A 20502-nucleotide genomic window follows, 5' to 3' on the forward strand; every position below is an offset into this window, starting at 1 on the left:
ATTAATCACACTCTGTGTGTCTGTCTTTATAAAGAAGGAGACTAGGTACCAGCATGACTACAAATGCTATAAAATGTGCAAGAAATGCTTTTGAAGACTTAATAATTTGCATGATTTTTTGAAGAAGGATATATTTGGCCATTTTGAATTCCATATGCTGTCTCTTTCAGGTCATATATTTCTGTTTTGTAAGGGAGCAGATTCTTCCATATTTCCTAGAGTTAAGGAAGGCAAAATTGACCAAATACGATCCAGAGTTGAACGCAATGCAGTGGTAAGATTCCATCTTATTGATCTGTTCATATGATATCAGTGGGGGGAAAAAATAAAAAAAGAAATTAAGTGTTCTGATTTCCTGCTTGATCAGGTAACAAATTTGTCTTCCCAGGCACTGAGGTTATTCTGTGCCAAAGTGCACACAGGCTGTATGGATAGCAGTCCGTGTCACTCTTTTATTTGAATCTCTCCTCCCTCTCACCTTCCAAAATGCAGTTGTAGACAATACGAATGCATAGATATGCACAACTGTGTGTTATACCAGAAGTCATCAATTAGCTTTTTACTATGGCATTTTCACAACTCTAGTGGTCTAGTGGTTTGAATTAACATTTGAGTGAAAGAAAAGTGAAAAACTTCACCGAAAATTTGATTTCTACTTTCAGTCCCCAGCCTTAGCAATTGTAATTTGCTGCCTTTTATTGTTTTACAAGCTCTTAAAAGGGAAAATCTATTAGAGCATGGTGTAGCAACAAACGTGTTGCTTATGGGGCAACATAGTGATCACCCTTATATTTTTGCTCGCTAAAAATGAGCTGTGAATGGCCTAATCACCTTTAAAAGAAATGCAGACTTGGTTTTACCTAAAAATAGTATTTGGAGTTGAAAAATACTAAATTTTACTGTGTCCAAAAATATGCAGAACCCACTTCTATGTAATATGACTGATAGTCTTATAAATAGGGTAAAATTTTCTGGCAGCTAGTACTTGAACTGAAAACAAAGTATTATTACAGGTACGTGGAAAAATACCTACAGTGTTAGCTGCCTTTTTTTGACAGGAAATGTCAAAACTCTTTTGTCAAAGTGCTTTGCTAAGCTTTACTATAAAAAACAGCTGTCTGATAATTACAACTGAAGGATGCTTAATGAAACTAAGGGAATATTTTATGGATCATATCCATCCAGTGTCTATCAGGAAAAAAAAATCCAGACCAACAGCCATTTCTTCATCCTGGATAATTGGAAATAGGGCCGGCTCCTACATACAGGGGCCTCTGAAGGAAAGGAATATACAGGCAACCACCTGGCACCTAACCTTATGAATAGCATCAGTCAGGGAGCTATTTTAATACTTCATTTTGGATTGGTGATAAGTAACTATACAAAGACCTGCTGGTAAAGTGCCATGGTGTCAGAGGCAATATATTTGAGGTGGCAAAACTTGTGTTATAGCTGCTTTTTTTTAACACGGTCTATATATATATATTTTTTTTTTTACTCATTACACAGTCCAAAAGTCTGATCCAGTCTGAAACACCCACAGCTAAATTCTGTTTTCACTTGGCTGAAATGGCATAGTTGAATTTTCACTTTCACCACTCTGGTGTTTTGCCCCTGCCTCAAAATCACTCTGCAGAGCTACTATTTGTATTACTGTTATTTATTCTGATTCATCCTGCTTAATTACACATGTAAGGAGGGAAACCTTTACCCTGACTCTCATTTCCCTACTAATCTCATACATCCAGCTGGGTTGCTATTTCTCTTCTGGAAAATTGAGTTTTGTCCCTCAGGTTTTAACTGAGTCCAGGGCAGCACAGAATCAAGTTGACTCATGTTCTAAGCTATAGTATATTATTTTATACTATAGTCACTTCACTATAGAATCATAGAGTGGTTAGGGTTGGAAAGGACCTTAAGATCATCTAGTTCCAACCCCCCTGCCATGGGCAGGGATGTCTTAGCCTAGACCATGCCGCCCAAGGCACTGTCCAGCTTGACCTTGAACACCAGCAGGGATGGAGCACCCTGTTCCAGTGCCTCACCACCCTCACAGTAAAGAGCTTCTTCCTTATATCTAACCTGAACTTCCCCTGTTCAGACTAAAAAGTCTGAACCCATTACCTCTTGTACTGATGAAGTGAGCAGTGGGACTTTTCATATTAATAGTAAAATCATAGAGTTTTTTTCAACTATTCCATCGTAAACACCAGCAAGAAGTCTAAAAAGAGTTTTCTAAGACGCACTTTGTTTCTTTTGATTACATTCTTTAGGAGGGACTGCGAACATTATGTGTTGCATATAAAGAGCTCACAGCAGAAGAATATAGCAAAGTACAGAAGCTGCTTCAGAATGCGAAGTTGGCCCTCCAGGACCAAGAAAAGAAATTGGCAGAAGTGTATGAGAAGATAGAAAGAGATTTTATTTTACTTGGTGCTACAGCTGTTGAAGATCGGTTAGTGCATTTCTTTGTTTCTTATGTTTAGTAATTGTACCAAAGTATGAGGACCGTTTTTGTAACTTTTTTTTTAATTAGAGATTTATTTGAAAAAAAAAACCAACCACCCTCTATTTGAGTCAATTCCATACCCTTAGCTTACGAAAGTTACACATGGTAACTTTATAATTTAGTAACCTAGTAACAAAAGTTAAGTGTACAAATATCAGTATATTCAAGACATTTACATGCAGTGCATGTAATACCTTATTACACAAATTGTAGTGGAAAGTTTTGGAGGAAGGAACTACAAAATAGGTATTGAGGAAATGAAGAAAGAGCCTTTAGGTTAAAAAAAAAAGAAGAAAGAAAAGCTGTTAAAACTAGGAGGTCACTTTAATAACTCAGCAATACCTCATTGTTTGATGTCATTAGCTGAAAGTGCTGAAAGTATTCTAATTGAAGTACTAGTCTGAAGAAGCATCTTTTAGACTGTATGGATGAAAACCTTGAGAGCTTTGAAAGTGTCAAAACTAGTTAGTTATAATGTACTACTCTGCCAGACATTTTTAGATTCACACCTTGGGGAAAATTCTTAGATCTGATAACTTTTATTGATTTTTTTTTTTTAATTTTTTTTTATTTTAAATTTGGTTATGGAAGCCTTTCAGTAAGGATCTCTGAATTTCTCATTTCCAAGCAATCTGTCAATGTATGTTGTCAATTGGCTTCCACAGACTACAGGAAAAAGCTGCTGACACTATTGAAGCACTCCAGAAAGCTGGAATTAAAGTTTGGGTTCTGACAGGAGACAAAATGGAGACTGCTGCAGCTACTTGCTATGCTTGCAAACTCTTCCGGAGAAATACACAAATACTTGAGCTAACCACAAAGAAAATTGAGGAACAGAGTTTACACGATGTGCTTTTTGACCTAAGCAAAACTGTCCTAAGACACAGTGGCAGCTTAACCAGGGATACTTTCTCAGGGTAAGGAAAAAGTTGAATTTTCAAGCCAGTAATGGCCTTCTGTGCATTTCATAAACAATGAAATGATTGATTGATTGATCGATTGCCTTAAGAGCAGCAACATACTATGTTTCAGTTTTTTGTTGTTAAAAGTGTGAATTACTGTATGGCAATTAAGTATGTTTGTTCCACATAAGCTTAAGTTTTCACCAGCATGGTACTTTATCTCATTTCCAGTACTGCTTTAACTAAAAGAAAAAAATCACAACTGACATTGTAATTACTTATTTTTCCACTGCAAAAATATTCATTCTTGAAAAAGATGATTGTAAAGCAAAATGCTATTTCTAATTTTTAAAAGTGAAGCATGTATGATATATTCCTGTAATTAGAGTCAATATGTGATGTGACTTTCTTAAGACCAAGGTCACAGAGAGCAACAATATATGGCCCTCTTTCTAGGGAAGGTTAGTGCTACATTTACAGAGAGGTGACAGGCAACAGTATAGTACCAAATCTTGTGATGTGCATAAAAATACTTTAAGTGCCCTGAATTGTAAAGAAATTACTGACTTCTGTGTATTTGAATATCCATGGAAGGATAGGTATCATGTATATGGAATAAGTTAGGAAATGGCATTAAAAAGCAAAAAGCAGGTATAATGTAAAATCTGCCTTATATAGGTAGTGAATTAGGCTACTTACTTGAAATGTTGTAGCTGGTATATATTACTTGCTCTTTTTTCCACTGTAAAAAACTAAAAATTGGATTCCAAAACATTTTTTCATATTAAGACGTTAAGAAAAGAAGTTGCTGGTTCTTCTCGGCATAATGGTACATATTTGATTTTTCTTTTTAATATAGAATCCTCTAGTAATGCATTTTATATGCATTTGTAGTAAGTCTGTAGTAAAGGAACAATAAATTAACAAGCATTTATGATATTATTTTAGCAGTGTTTCTATAACTCTTATCCTTAAGCTTGAAAGTCTGCGGCAGAGCATTTTTCTTAGCTGTCTTTACATTTTAAACTCCTTTGGTCTAACGAAGAACACCTTTATATTCAGTTAAATCGTATTTCACTGTTACCTGTGCTACATTTAGCTTAAGTACTACAGGTCTTACAAGATATGTTTAAATATGTTTGTTTAGCTTTTTGTGCAATGCCCATTTTCTAGACATTGAGACTCCAGAATTTTTTGTCTTTGACTCCAGAGTTGGCAAATTTGCTATCTGTAATAGCAAATTACAACTATAATATATAAAATAGCTATCTGTAATTGCAAATACTATCTGTAATGGCAAGATTCTGCCTGGATGTTCAAATTCAGACTGAAAATCTTTCACTAGAATGTGTCAAATATTCAATACGTTGCCTGAACTTCATAATAATACATTTTGGTTGATGTCGTTACATACTAACAGCGTAAGCCTATTTGTACAATGGTAACAAAGTGCTGAAAATACCTGTGAACTGCTAGTAAATATAGTTTATGGTACTTTATATTATTTGTCAAAAATGGCTTGTGTTGTAGTAGAGAAGATGGAGATGCTTAAAATACACTAATGTTAATAAATATGGTGTTTTCCTCACAAACACTGTTCCTGGTGAAACTGTGTTTGTTGAAAACCCACACACAGTAGTATAATCTTGGAGCACTGAAACTAGAGCACAAATAAACCTCAGTGTATGTTTATACAACGCTCATTGCTGAGCTGGAGCCCGGGGCTGCTCTGTAATGTAGGCAAATGCAAGGGTGCTGTGGAATAACTGGTTTGGATGCCACAAAAACCTGCTGTCATAGCGTGGACCATCTTCCCTCATTGTTTGGCATATGTTATTGTGGTAGACTGTGCTTCATGCCACCATGGTTATGCTTCTAGCAGTGCCCGAATTATTACAGGTATACCAGTTATAGATTAATATAGATAATAATATATTGTAATATTATAGGTAATGTATGTAATTACTGTATTTTAAGAATATAATTACAGGTATACCTGTATCAGACTTACCCACCACACTAAACACAAAGGATAGGTACTCTAAAGATAGACAGTGGCCTTGGTTCTTCGGGCCAACAAGTCTCTTTCGGGCATTTCCTTCAGAGCATGGTTTACTTCATTTTCCCTCAGAAAAACAGAAAAAAGAAGAAAAAAAGAAGTATTTTCCTCATCAAAGCAAATTTTGGAGTGTCAAAGGCCTTTTCCTTTAACCTTTTTTGTTTTTATTATGGAATGTGCCACAAAATTAACTTTATTCCTGCAAATCAGTTTACCTCACTGTAGTTCTCAGAGTCCTTTCAAATAGAACTTTAAAGGTCATTAATTATACACTCATACACACTGGTGGAGTCACCGAGGTATCAGGTTTCTGTCTTTGAACTGGTGAAGCACTGAATATTTTCAATAATCTAGAATTTTAATATGTCATAAATAGCAGGAATTTCCTTTAGAAGTATATTAATTTTGCAGTATTCCATAGTCATTATTTTTCATTAATTAATTTTCACAAAATCGCTGTTGCCAGATTTTAAATGTGTCTGAGAATTTTACAGTGTCTCTTCGTTTATATTTTATCCCTGAACAGACTTTCAACTGATATGCAAGATTATGGTTTAATTATTGATGGAGCAGCATTATCATTAATAATGAAACCACGACAAGATGGGAGCTCTGGTAACTACAGAGAGCTCTTTCTTGAAATTTGCAGGAACTGCAGTGCAGTGTTATGCTGTCGAATGGCACCTCTACAAAAAGCACAGGTTTGTATTTCATTTTGCAGTTGCTTGTTAGCTGTGCACATATGTAATATTGAAAGTTAATCCTCTCTATAACTTATGCTGATAACTTAAAATGTTACCATTCACTTTTGTATTTTCTAAAATGGAAAAGGCAAAAAAAAAATACCAGGAGAGAGGGAAGAATTTCTCCTGTCAAGCAGTTTAGATAATGGTATGCTAAAAGGGCAGCCAGCTGTGCACCTGAATTTGATATATGTACATATTGTGCAAATTTTATGGTTGGCACATGCTGATAAGGAACATATTTAATGAACTGACCTTATTACTTCCTTTTTAACCTAACAAGCTTTGAATAGTCTGCTACCTGTTGATGCTACAAGAACCTGCATTATTACTGTAGAGTGATACTTCTTTATTTTTAAGTGGTAAGCCAAGAAAAAAGAATCCAGACAGAAAAATGTGTGCATTATCCTTTTTAAGTACTTCTTAATTGTTGTATGTTAGTTTGTATCAAGTAAAAACATATGTTTCCATTACTGAAACATCTCAATATAAGTGAAGAACTTTTAAAGGAAGGAGACGTTTGTCTTTCTTATATACACTTTTTTATATATACACTTTTTATCTTTCAAACTGTCATGTCTCTTTCTCAGTGCTCAGGTACAGCATATGTAGCCCTTTATTCATTTTAACACATGTATTTATCCAGCAATTTAACTGTCTGGAAGTCTGTAGTTTTTAGTTGGAACTGATTCAGTACCAAATGAACATAGGTGAACATTTACAGTGGAGGGATTTGAGGTCAAATTTTTGGACAGTTTCTATGTCAACAATATTTAGATATATAGACAGTCTTATTATCTTTTCTTAAATAATAAGAAAAAAAACATCAGCACAGTTAAGAAAGCAGAATCTTTCAGTCTTTATTTCAGGATTTCTTTGAAATCGTATTCTTTGTCTCTGGAACCCTCTTAATTTATTAATGTGCTTACACTGCATTAAGCAACCTCAACACCTTCCATTCTTCTGCCCTTCCTTCCTACTATCTGTATCTCTTAATAGTTTGAAAGTATTTGAAAACTGTTATTTTATATTTGGAACAAATACTTCTAATATGAAGAAACTACTGTGATCTTCATAGTAGTTGCATTGGGTAATATTGGTTTTATGTCCCTTCACGGAATTTCTTATGTAACTGTGTTGGTCATTTTTCATTACTTGTAAGCTTATGCAAAACAAGCAAACCATAACAGAAAAGAGTTTTTAACACTATTTTTTTCCAGATTGTGAAATTGATTAAGTTATCAAAGGAGCATCCTATTACATTAGCAATTGGTGATGGAGCAAATGATGTCAGTATGATTCTAGAAGCACATGTTGGCATAGGTAAGTGGGCTTTTTAGCCTATTAATTCAAGTGAGATGACAAAAAGCATTCACTTCTTAAAAACAGGCAGTCTCAAAGAATCAGCTTATACATTTTGTAGACAACTTTTAGTGAATTTACCCCAGGTAACTACCATGGTGATCTCTTACTAGATGGGTGTCATAGCATTAATATAGAATTTTTCAAATAATTGTGTCTTTGAAATAGTTCTTCAGTTGTTAAACAGCTTCATCACTTTTTCTTTTAAAGGAATCATTGGCAAAGAAGGTCGTCAAGCCGCAAGAAACAGTGACTATGCAATACCTAAATTTAAACATTTGAAAAAAATGTTGCTTGTTCATGGGCATTTTTATTATGTTAGGATATCTGAACTTGTGCAATACTTCTTTTATAAGGTAGGAGAATGCTTATTCTAATTACATTAATCTCAAATTTACGTGGTAATATCTATATACACTTTACACTGTTAATACAAAAAGCATTAATTGCATTAAAAAAAAAAAGAATTCTTACAAATTCCATCACAGACTGTTCTGCTTATTTTCAGTACCTTCTGGGTTCTCTCTACAGTGGCCTTTTAAATTAAGTTGGAAACAGCATTTGAGAACTTGGCTTAGCTCAATGTACGTTAGTTTCTATTTTCATCAGGGTAGTTTATCATGTGCATCCTTCTGTTTAGACAATTTGTTATGTCTAAATGATGGGAAATGATGGAAGATAATAGAAAGGACCCTTCAGAAGATAATTCAAGGTCTTGGTGTTTGACCATATGTATACTTAGGAGACGATGATGTCTGGGACTGTACTTAGAAACATTTTAAAATTACTTTGCTGGGAAGCATGTTAACCAGGGTGTCCATGCTTGCTTTACCGGAGTTTGTGTCCTACCATGCATTGTCCCTTGTTTGCCTTGCCTTGACTGAGCTGTGCTCCTGGGTTGCAAAATACATTGCCCTTGAATTTTGAAACTGTAGCCTTAAGTTTGTTTTCAAAATATTTTAAGTATTTTTCTTAATAGTACTACGGGAAGATGAGAATGTTGATATTTAATGTATGCAGCTCTTTCTACTGTTCGTGCAATACTTACTAGTGTTATAAAACTATGCTACGCACAGCTATATAGCATTGTTCAGTATATAAATTACTGCTTGTATTCCACTTGATGACTGTGTCACTTTGTTTTTCAGAATGTCTGCTTCATTTTTCCTCAGTTTTTATATCAGTTCTTCTGTGGGTTTTCACAACAGGTTAGTTGCGTTTCCCCTCGCTGCCATATTTTCTCTTTGGCTTCTTTTTTTTTTCTTTTTTTTTCCATCAAGAGAGTTGACTGTTTAACGCTGTGCCTGTTCATCTGACAAAATTTCTAGGTTAGTTTATACATTGTCAAAAGAGCAGCATCTCTTTTGGTTCATGTAATTTTCAGTGGCAGTTGCAGTTACATTTCAGAAATCAACCTTATGAAGTGTTGTTAACGCAGTGTTATTTTCAAAGTCAAAGAATACAGGAAACCAAAATTTGGAGCTGCAGTGCAAAGTGGAATGCCTGTGGGAAATGTAGTCTTTCAGGTTTAAGCTTATTGAACATAGATAGAAGGAATCCTGAAAGATAAGTAATTGAACTGGTTGTTAATTTTTAGAATTCAGACCGAAAATGGAAGAATAAACTCGTCTTTTCTGGTATGTACAGGTATGCATGGCAAAATTCGGACAAATAGTGGCATTCAATTAGTTGAAAAGAAAAAAAAACCCAGCGCATAGAAAGATAGAGGAAAAGTGAACTGCTGCTCACTAGAAATGTGCCATCATTCAGGACAGGATCCAGTATTCTGGTTTCTAAATTTTTTCTTTACTTTTCAACCCCTTGCTCTCATCTAATTTGTGGGAGCAAAATCTATCATTTTCTTCTGAATGATGGAGGAAAACCCAAAGGAATGAATGACCAGACTTAGACAAGAGGATTGTTTTCAGGTTTAAATTGTACAAGAGGAAGATTTAATTGGGAAAAAATATTATTGTTTCTTTAAATTTGTGGGGTGTCTTGCAGTTGAAACAACAGGAGGGGCTGCTACATGGACAAGACTATTAAATCAATCTCTTAGGTGACCTTTTGTCCTCCAGATGAACAGGGTACAAGTGCGTAGTTTTATCTTGCCTGTTTTAGCTGTTCAGGAATATTTGCCTCCTTTCTGAAGGGATACATTTTGTTTTTTAAAAAAAGTTGACTGATTTCAAATCAAGTGCCATGCATTGGATTGTGTTTTAAAATTAAAACTAGCAGATTTAATTCTTTTCCATCTACAGACTTTATACGATACTGCGTATCTAACATTGTACAATATCAGCTTCACTTCCCTTCCTATCCTCTTTTACGGTCTAATGGAGCAACATGTCAGTGCAGACACACTCAAGAGAGAGCCTTCGCTGTACAGGTAAAATTCATACATTGTGCCCCAAAGTTGTTTGTTCAATTGTGAGATCTGTCTCTGTTGTAATGGAAGTCCTCAAGATTTCCATGCCACAAAGTGGGAGTAGAACGTCAGATAAAGTGCAACAGAAAGGTTGAAGACCATATGTACAGTCTATAAACTACAACAGACACATATATTTTAGTGCTCTTCTTTTTCTTCTGGCTATGGGGAACAGGATTTTAAAAAGAGAAAGCATACCATTTCTTCTATATACATGCTTTATTCTGAAAGAGGACAGAGTGGTAGAGTGTTGTACCATAGAATTCTACGAGGTGTCCAACACTGTCCTCTGCATACTGTTGACGTGCTTCTGGGCACTGAAGTTGCAACTGGTTTAGATTCTTAGCCACTTGCAATATAGTTCTTGCCGTGTAACTGCATGTGGCCACATAAATTAGGAGCAATGCCCAGCTGCAAAACCAGTACATTTCAGATAGTGGCAGCAGAAGATAATCAAAGGAAAAACATTTTTTGAGAGAGATAATACTAGATGCTAAAAGGTTAATCAATTTAATCAATGCAATTATAAGTTTTTAGCTGTGAAATTGAAGAGGAATATAGGATGTTACTGTTGACCCCTTTTTATTTTCTCTTCTACATTTTAAATGTTTCCAGTTTAGAAATGGTCATTCATAAGACCTTTCTGCTTTTTGAAAGCTAGCGAAGGTTATTTGGTCAAAAACGTTTTGGTTTTGTTGTAACAGTTTATTGCTAAGCTGTTTTGGGCAATGGTGCAGTTGTTCTGGCTAGATGAGGTTATTGTTGGCCAAATACAGTTTTGTGCAATTTATTGGTAATCTGCAGGGAGAACTGACTTCATGTAATCATCAGATAGTCTTTAAAGTACCTACGGTCAAAGTAGTTGTTGGTAGTAAATGTGTCCGTAATTCAGGATTTTCACTTAACTGTGTTCTGGTTTACTCTGATGTGTTTTATGATATATGCCAAGTTGATATATACTTATTCTGTGTGTAGGAGTTAAGGTTGTAATATTAATTTTTTTTTGTGATAAGAAAATGCAAGCTAGTGGACAGTTCTGTTGCTGCCCAATCCCTGTATTTTTTTGTGGGAAAACAGTCAGGAAATACCATTTGACCTGAAGCTTCAACTGAACTGCAAAATCCTTGCTTTGCATATTCCACATAAAATGAATATTTCATTACAATATTCTCTATAAAAGCACCCCGTGGGAAATAAAGCAAAGTCTCCAGAGACCTCTAGTGTTTCCATTTAAAATCTACAGTGGATCATCACATGCGCAGCAAGTAATGGAAAACAGAAACCTTCTGTAAAAAGATTGAAAAATAAATGGGAGAGCACAGGGGAATTTACCACACAATTGAAATAAGAATTACAGGTAACAGTTAAAAGGGCTTAGAAGAATTAAAAATACTAAAGAGGAGACATTCAGAAAGGATTTGGATGTGAAGTGGTAGGCACTCGTCATGTGGAAATGTTGTGGGTTTACATGCAATTCTTAATTGGTTTTCCTTCAAAAAACAGTGAGTGACATCATTTGTTTGGGATTTTAGAACATGCTGATAATGAATGTGTATATTTTATTTTACACAGAGATGTTGCCAAGAATGCTTTGCTGCGCTGGCGTGCATTTATTTATTGGACATTCCTAGGAGTGTTTGATGCTGTGGTATTTTTCTTTGGTGCCTATTTATTGTATGACAACACAGTTGTGACCAGCAATGGACAGGTTAGTGTTGGGTTTGATCAGTCAATCAAAGGTAATTTTTTAATGTTGATGGTGTTATGAACATAGATTTGTTTTCTTCAGTATTTCCAGCACAGATAACTTTTATGAGTTATGGTGAGATAGATAGGTCATCTGTTTAGCAAAGTCTGAAGTATGCAATAGGATATGCTGTGTATCAGTAAATAGGCATAGGACTATATCCAACAGAGATATATATAATAAATTCCAGCTATTCCTTCAGAATTCACATAGTAACTTTTAAGCTTTTATGCTTAACATGCATTTGCTGAATATCTGATTAACATATCAAAAGTCTTGTAGAGTAGTTATAAATGATCATAAAAGAACTTAAATATAACAAGCTTTTTAATATTTCAATGATTTTTGACATATGGCAGCTTAAAATAATCTTATCTCTACTTGCTTTGCAGTCACATGAATGCAAATTTTAAGAACTTTTGCATTTTATTTATTTTACCCATTGATATTTTGGTCTATTTTATTTGTGTGCTTTTTTTTCTTTTTGCTACTTGCTTCTCTTCCTATCCTCAGCTAATGACAACCAGCACTCACATGGTAAGACTATTGTGGATTTGTCATGATATCCATTTCATCTTTCACTGTTCTTTAATTAAACTGTTAAAGAGCAGTTAAATATTTCCTATAATTATTTTGAAATATCACTTAAATTTATAGATAGAAATGTTCTTTATTGCTACTTTATAAATACTTAGTTTCTATAGAGTATAATGTATATTGAGGTATATGAGGTATGGTGAAGAACCATAAACTTTAAAAAATAAGTAGGCTTTCTGCTTCCTTGCATTTTCTTACTTTGTTCTGTGTTTTTCTGTGGCCTACATTTTGCTGCTGACTCTGCTATAGAAAAATTATTACAGTTTATGCTATAAAGTGCTCGAATAGCTTTAGAAAAGACCCTCAAAGTGAGAGAAAATAAATTGTGCAGAGTTTTGTTACCTGGATGTAATGTACATGTTTGCTAGAAATGCAATATTCAAATATCAGTGAAGTACTGTGAGGGTGGTGAGGCACTAGCACAGGTTGCCCAGAGAAGCTGTGGCTGCCCTATCCCTGGCAGTGTTCAAGGCCAGGTTGGACAGGGCTTGGAGCAACCTAGTCTAGTGGAAGGTGTCCCTGCCCATGGCAGAGGGGTTGGAGCTAGATGGTCTTTAAGGTCTCTTCCAACCCTAACCTATGATTCTATAAAACAAACTTCTAGTGTGATCGAGAACACGTATTAGAAAGAGCTTTTACAAGGACAGAGTGAATTTCCATTAGGCATAACTGTACACTGGAGCACTTCTTTTCCTGGTACCATTATGTGCTGTGTTAGATATTAAAAATTCTGCATCGGCTTATATTTACAGTCCTGAAAACTAGACAACTTATACCTATACACGGTTTGTATTGCAAATATTCTGAGTTCCTTCTTGAATTTTATTCTTCTCCTATAGCACACATTCAGTCAAATTCTTGATAAAGCTCTCAAGCCAGACTAGTACCTAATTTGCAAATTGTGAATGTTTATATTTATGACTGGATACCCAAGTTAATATTTGGTGATAAAATGTGTTGTTTGAGATACTCTGACTCGAGTGTCACAGTAGATAAAAAAATTCATTACTCAGCATGCATGCTTGTGTGTGTGTATAAAACTTAAGAGTTGCAGTTTTAGGCTTGAAAATGTTAGTGTTCAGGTATAGCCAGAGATACATAGATGAGTTCATACATGCATGAATGCTAGTTGTTGATGATTATTTCCAAGTATTTAAATTATGCTCACATCTGGAAAAAGTCAGTGAAAGATTTGAAAGGTTTATCGCAACAATATGTTACTGTAGAACAGGGCACAGGTTAAAGGGGCTGAAGGTACCACTAATTTCATAAATGATATCAGGTGATTCAGGCTAAGTTCCAATTTGCTAAAATGGCTGATAAAGCAAAAATTTTTAGTTCCTCTCTCCCTCCAGAAAGAAACTAATTGTCGTTGTGGCAAAATGAGTAAAAAGTGAAGTCAATATTTAAATTAATTAATTTAAATTAATAGCTGTGTCAGACTGCATACCATTAAGTTTGCATCCCCACCAGGATGTTTCTCAGCATTCAGAAATTTGTTTGAAACTGTTTTCATGCTGTTGAATGATATTGCTATGATAATGAAGATATGTACTTTTAATGACTGAGGTTTACTTCATAAATGCCTGTCTCAGTCACTTCCTGGTAAATACATCTAAGATACAAAAGATTTATCTTATATTATTATTAATTGGTGGTACTGCTTTGCGTGAATGGTGTTCCACTTTGAATATGACGTCATTGTTGGTGTTATTAAAACATAGAGACCTGCTACATAAGGAAGGAAAGAAGAGAAGGGACTGTAGAAGTACTTGCAGATTGTAAATGGCTTTTCAGTTTACCCGTGTAATAAAATGTATTCCCCATGTGTGGCTTTGTGTTTTTTTTGATGTTTAGTGAAAAGTGGATTAAATACAATTAAGCTGGGTTCAGATAGGTAGGAGAAACTAAGTTGAAAGGAATAACGGAGTGAGAAATACAAAACAGTAGGAAGGGGGAGAGTTAACTAGAATAATGAACAAAAACATGCAGGATCAACAAATACAGTCACAGGAGGAGGGGAAGAATTGGATAGGCTGGGAGCAGAGCATGGAAAAACATTTCATAAACTAGATGTTAACAGGCATACAAAAGAATGATTCACAGCCTGAAGACGAGTCGCATCTTGAGATATTCAATGCTGAAAATACATTATGAGCTTTTGTAACTCACATCGTCCCATATTGCTCTGCTTGCATTTCTCTGTGCTAAGTTAACAACCTTATGGAGCCTTGTGTGCCTTTCCTGTGACCTTATTTTTAAACTGAAAAGGTGGGTAGGTGAAGGGTTGGTTGCAGCCTGATGCTTTCTGTCTAGCCTGACAGAAGCAGAGGAAGGTTGTTTCAGTTTTTTTTATTTAATCTGGCAGCTTTTATTGGAAATACAGACTCATCTGTTCAGTGTGCAGAAAGCTAGACTGACACTAGGTTGTCTGAGAGATGCCAGATATGACATGAGAGTACTGTAAAATTTAACTGCAAACAGTCGGTAAATGACCTAATTTGAAGTTCCTGAACTAGATTCGTGTCCATGCGCTGATACTTTTTTTAGGGCACATAAAATATTGTAGCAATGTCATGACCTATGAAATTATCACATTGCGCATCAAAGTAAAAGGTCAAAATGCTGAAGGTTTTCTGCATTTCATCTTATGTTCTCTACACTTGGTCACACATTGTGTAATTTTAGAATACTGAAATGGATACTCAGAAAAATGAATCTTTCAGCCAGTCATATGTTTATTTTTAAAATTATTTGAATATTTTAAAATTACTTTCTGTTCCAAACTGATTGGATTCTCAGCCTAGTTTCCTACAGATTTCTGCCTCATGGCTGGCTGTTCGGAGTTTTTCCTGCAGCAACATTTTTGTGTGATCACTTGCCCATGTGGATCCCCTGTCTTCTAATACTGGGCGAGCTCTTACAGAATGATGTATATGGGAAGGGACCCCGGAGGTGATCCAATTCAACTTTATGCTTTGGGCAGGACTAATTAAAATCAGGTTGCTCAAGGCATTGTCTAGTCTTCTTCAAGTTTTGAATATCCCTGAGGATAGATTCCACAACCTTCCTGGGCAACCTCTTCCAATATTTGCGTTCATAATGGAAAATCTCCTAAATCCTAAGCAGACTTTTTCTTGTTGCTGAAGAGAGGTTTGTTCCGGTTCTTCATCTCCATAATTGTTCTTCAAATGTTTGTGAGCAGCTACTAGATTGTTCCTTAACTTCTACCAGACACAAGTCCTTCGGCCTCTTCACAGGAGAGCTATATATTGCTAACCACCTTGGCTGCCTGCCAGTTGATCCCTTCATTTATTTTTTTTCACATCGCTCCTGAACTGAGGTGCCCCAAACTGGGCATGGTGTTCCAGGTTCAATCTCACTATAGTCAAGTAGATAGGAATAATAACCTTTCTTCAGTGGTCGTGTTCCTCCCAGTACAGCTCAGTTTGCAGCTTTTCTTATGTATAGAGCACAGTATAGTCTTGTATTCAACCTCGCATCCACTGTAACCGCACTACAACTTCCTTTTCAGCAGGGTCAGCCTGTCAGTTCCACCACATGGCATTACTCCTCTGTTGATGCAAAACTTTGCACTTTTCTTGTATGCTCCCATTTTGCCTTTTTGTTCATTGAGAAACATCCTGAGCACCCAGCGAGGTGGTCTTCTGAAATTCCATCTCTTCCTGCAGAAGGGAGCTCATGACATCACAGCAGCTGTCTCTTTCAAAGTCATTCAGCTCTCTTGGGCACCCTTCTCTCTCAGGGGTGCAATACCCTGTGTCAAAGTCTCTTCTCCTAAAATACACTGTCTGAACTCTGTTGCTTACTTTCATAGCATTTCTCTAGATCTTGAACCTGATTGTATCTTAGCTGCTGCAGTCCAGGCAGCCCTCTGTGACCATTTTCACAGACAATTCTTCCTTCCATCAGCATTAATGATAATTTCTGCCACTTGAAAAGCTCAAGTGTTTTTATTTCATGCAGGTGTGGAGAAAATAAACCACAATTCAAAAGTGTTTAATCTTAAAACCTATGTAGAACATCTATATACTTACATGGCTTTAATGGTTAGCACATTCTTTTTGTTCTGTTACTCATCTGTGTAACATGCTGTTGAACCTCCAAGAAATTCTGGGGTATCAAGGACCAAGAGAAGGGAGATCAGAGAAAAGGTGGTATCAAAGAAGACTGATGAAATTGCTCCAGTTCATTTGTAAATCTCAGTGATTTATTAGTGCTACACTTGATTTTAATTAGGAAACATAACTGAGCTTCAGATTAAGTGTATCAATTGTGGTTTTTTTCCCGTGTTTGTATGAAATCTGAGGTGTGTACACATAAGAGCAAGAAACTAAAACATTTTGCACTGGGTAGATCATGTAGGATTTCAGTGGTTTTGCCTGACTGTTGAGTTCCTGATACAAAGCAATACATAGCTTTAGGAGGCTTATTTTAGACGATTCATATAGTGGACAATATTACGTATAACTGCTTTGGACTATTTTTTATAGATGTTTGGAAACTGGACCTTTGGAACACTGGTGTTCACTGTGCTTGTATTCACAGTTACATTGAAGGTAAGGTATCCACTGACATTTTCCTAAGGCTTGTTTTCTTATTGCTGCTAACTTATATCAGTTTATCTCTATAAAATACATTGTCATATTAATTTAAATACAGATTTTGCTGTTTGTGCTTTCTTAACTGTGCTCAAAACTGAAAAAAGTCTTTTAGCTGATTCTATGTAGAATCATTCTCTTTTTTCAAAGGGTGTAATTTTATTTTCTCTCCTGATGCGTATTCTGTTGCTTCTAGATAGTAACAGCACCATATGATCTCACTTGTTTTTTGTCAGCTTGCACTAGATACACACTATTGGACGTGGATAAATCACTTCATGATCTGGGGATCACTGGTATTCTACGTTGTCTTTTCTCTGCTCTGGGGAGGAATTATTTGGTATGAACCCTAATATAAACTGCATTGCAAAAGTTGTGTCCGAAACATGAAAGTTGTTATGTATTTCACCTTTTTGTCCCAAACAGAATTAAATTTAGTGCTTATATACTGCAGAACTCTCAACAGCAATCACATTTTAAGCACACCTGTAATGATAATTAGAGAATGCTCAGCTCTTCTTTCACTGTCTGCTAAAATATTCTTAAAGAAGAATATAAGGATACCAGATGTCAAAGCAGTCCAAGGGTTGGTTCAAGGAGCTGAGGCAAAATCTCACTGAGTAGGTCATGTCTGTGCAGCTTGGTGCTAACCTTCTGGGCTTGTCTTGGAGGGAGCTATCTTTAGCAGTCTGAGCTAGAGCCAGGGAGCAGTACTCATGCTGGAGTTGTGTGGATGACCAGGAGTCCTGTACTTGTGCTTACTATTTGCGCCCTTTTTTAGCAAGTAGATCTACCGTAGATATCTGAGCACCTAATTCTTCTATTGTTGGTCAGAAGCTTTTTAAGACAGTTGAAAGTGTTGGGGTTTCTGGTGGGAGGGAGGACAGATCATGGTATTTCCTGCAACCTGGAGGCCAACAAGAAGGTAGTTACCTCTTTTAGATCACTTTTTGAGAAAACAGGGATGAATGAACTCCTGCAGACTGGGAAGTTGAAGTATTTAATCAGTGTCGTAGTTCTTACATTTAACATGGCCAGTCTTTGTGTACTGAAATGTAATATCTATTTAATCTTTTTCCTACTAGGCCTTTTCTCAATTATCAGAGGATGTATTACGTGTTCATGCAAATGCTGTCTAGTGGTCCTGCGTGGCTGGGTATAATTCTGCTCATAACTGTCAGCCTTCTTCCAGATGTTCTCAAGAAGGTCTTATGCAGACAGTTGTGGCCTACAGCAACAGAAAGAATCCAGGTAAAAATATTTTTCATTGTGAAGTTAGTTTTCTGTATCACAAGTCTCTAATAATTACTCCTAGTTCAAGGTTAGAGACAAGCTTAGAGCAGAGGTTCCCCATCTGTGGTATGTATCACCAGTTCCACATCAGCCACTTCTAAGCGGTATGGTGAAAGTCACTGCCTGTTACTTCCACGGTGGTATTTACCTGAATCCCGGGGCAGCCCCCATGCCTCTGTTCCAGCAACCACAGGGAAATAGCTGATGCAGATGGAGGGAGACAGATAAACGGTTCAGCACTATTATTATTGAACACATCTAGAGTTTATATACTTAAAATAAATGTGATGAGTATATCGAAAGTTGGTAAGGAATATGTAGTAAACTCATGCCAACATTCATATTGCATGATCTGTGCATACTTTTATAGCAAATTATTTTATACTTAACTATGCCTGATAAAACCACACATGTATTAAAACTTACTTGTATTTCTTAATATTTTTTTTCTCTTTTATATTTCAACTTACACTTTACCCATTCTGATATGTTATTTCTACATAAATGTGCCTTGCTGTGCCAATGGAAAAAGTATTTTAAAATCTGTTGCCTCCTTTCTTCTGATCAGCCCAAAAAGGAGGAACTACTGTGCAAATACAGGCCTGCTCTGCTGAGGCTGAAAAAGAAGCCAGGTTCTGTGGGAAGCATGGTACTATGCTGGGTTCATCAAACCAAATGCAATAGAACGTGTTACCTGTATTTTTGACCCCAGCAAACTTTCATATATTATATATGTTTAGAAGGTGAAGGACAGTATAGGTATTGAACCTAAAACTTAATGTTACTTCCCTTGCATTTTTCAGCCCATCAACTGCAGCTTGTAGGTTAAAATAATGAGTTACCAGCAACTCTGTCTGTAGGGATTAGTTAGCATTTTGATGTTTATTTGAGAAGATACTTTGTATTAAGAGGAAAGGAATAAAGGAACTTTACTTCCAAGGAAAGTAAAATTTTCCCTTTGGCAAAGGTAAAAAATTCTTCTCTCATATCTGCAAAGTAAAACCCCTTGCCATTGTTCTGTATTCCTTGAATGCACAGTTGTGAAAATGCCACACTTTAAGGAAGACAGGAAATAATAAATAGCAGAAAAGCATTCAAAGCATTTAGCGTTTTTCTGTTTTGCCATATATTTTGTTCTCTTTTTATGTCTGTGATTTGTGGAAAAAGTTGATCTTAGTATAGGTTCTGTATGCTTAAAAGCGTAATGAGAGAAAATAAGAATGGGTTAATATGAAGAAACAAGCTAGCAAACAAAAGCCCAAGCAAAGGTAGTACAGCATTTCTTACAGATATTGTATATTAATGCTGGAAAATGAATTGATTGTAAAGCAGACTTTGGGCTTAACACTGGCAGTATTCACTTTCTTATATTTAGTAGAAAATCAATGACTTTTAACCAGATATATCCCTTGTGTTTCTTCTTCCCTCCCTGTTTTTTTCTGTCTTCCAATCTGCTTTGTCTAAATAACTGCTGCCTTGCTTTAAACATAAATGATGTGCACGGTTACTTCCTACAATCTCCTGGGAAAATCAGACTAAGCATCAGTGCCTTTCTGTTGAGCAGTCCACCATCTTTATGCTTTCTCAGACTTCAAGCAGTCTAAGTTTCTAATGGAACAAAAGGTGACTTTTTTCTGCCTTTCTGCATGCTTGGCCATTTCATTCAAAGGACAGTGAAAAATTTATCATCAGAAGTTATTTACCATACTCATCTCCATTTCTGACTCACATCAACTATATTTTGAAAAAGAATACTTTTTAGTATAGCTGTTTTCTTCTTGTGTTTATCTCAAAGACTCTATGAATCATTGTCACAGTCTGTCACTATCACTGTCATTTTTGTCACTGTATTTTACATAATGTTTATGCCTCAAGAATCTAGAATGCTTAGATCCCCATTTTAATCATTGGTCTGTCAGTAGGTGAACGCATGTCACATTTGCACTGTGCCTGAGTACATGGAATAGTTGCCACACAAAGAAGTGATAATTCTGATTATGCTGATGTTACTAACGTCATACAGAAAATGTGGTACTAGAAGCCATTTCAGCCATCTTTGGAATATATTAATATATCTGCTGTGCTGTGATAAAAGGAAATGCAACTTTTTTATTCATAAGTTACGTCCAGCATGTATTCCATTTTATGAAATTTTGTACTTTTTCTAGAAAGAAAGCAGCTCAAGATTCAGAAGTATGTGACAATCAATATAACATAAAAGTAGAAGAAATGCTAGTAAA

At 35.8% G+C, this 20502-nt stretch overlaps 1 protein-coding gene across 11 annotated transcripts in view; it reads left to right on the forward strand.

Moving 5' to 3' along the window:
* ATP11A (ATPase phospholipid transporting 11A) overlaps positions 1-20502 on the forward strand; it is a 111532-nt gene that overhangs the window by 85525 nt on the left and 5505 nt on the right. For 3 of the 11 annotated variants that reach the window (XM_057422187.1, XM_057422189.1, XM_057422190.1), the window contains exons 17-29: positions 171-274; positions 2274-2455; positions 3175-3426; positions 5997-6171; positions 7434-7536; positions 7786-7931; positions 8724-8783; positions 9837-9964; positions 11576-11711; positions 12264-12287; positions 16862-16927; positions 17206-17309; positions 18055-18220. In XM_057422187.1, coding sequence (XP_057278170.1) covers positions 171-274; positions 2274-2455; positions 3175-3426; positions 5997-6171; positions 7434-7536; positions 7786-7931; positions 8724-8783; positions 9837-9964; positions 11576-11711; positions 12264-12287; positions 16862-16927; positions 17206-17309; positions 18055-18220 — 1646 coding nt within the window. Of the gene's footprint in view, positions 1-170; positions 275-2273; positions 2456-3174; positions 3427-5996; positions 6172-7433; positions 7537-7785; positions 7932-8723; positions 8784-9836; positions 9965-11575; positions 11712-12263; positions 12288-16861; positions 16928-17205; positions 17310-18054; positions 18221-19796; positions 19886-20502 lie in introns of those variants that run through there. The other 8 variants (XM_057422192.1, XM_057422193.1, XM_057422188.1 and 5 more) reach the window with 6 other exon arrangements.

Source organism: Pezoporus wallicus, unplaced genomic scaffold, assembly GCF_028554395.1.
Source record: "Pezoporus wallicus isolate ANWC-B61680 ecotype Strahan unplaced genomic scaffold, APGP_CSIRO_Pwel_v1 contig_5785, whole genome shotgun sequence".
Classification (NCBI taxonomy): Eukaryota; Metazoa; Chordata; class Aves; order Psittaciformes; family Psittacidae; genus Pezoporus; species Pezoporus wallicus.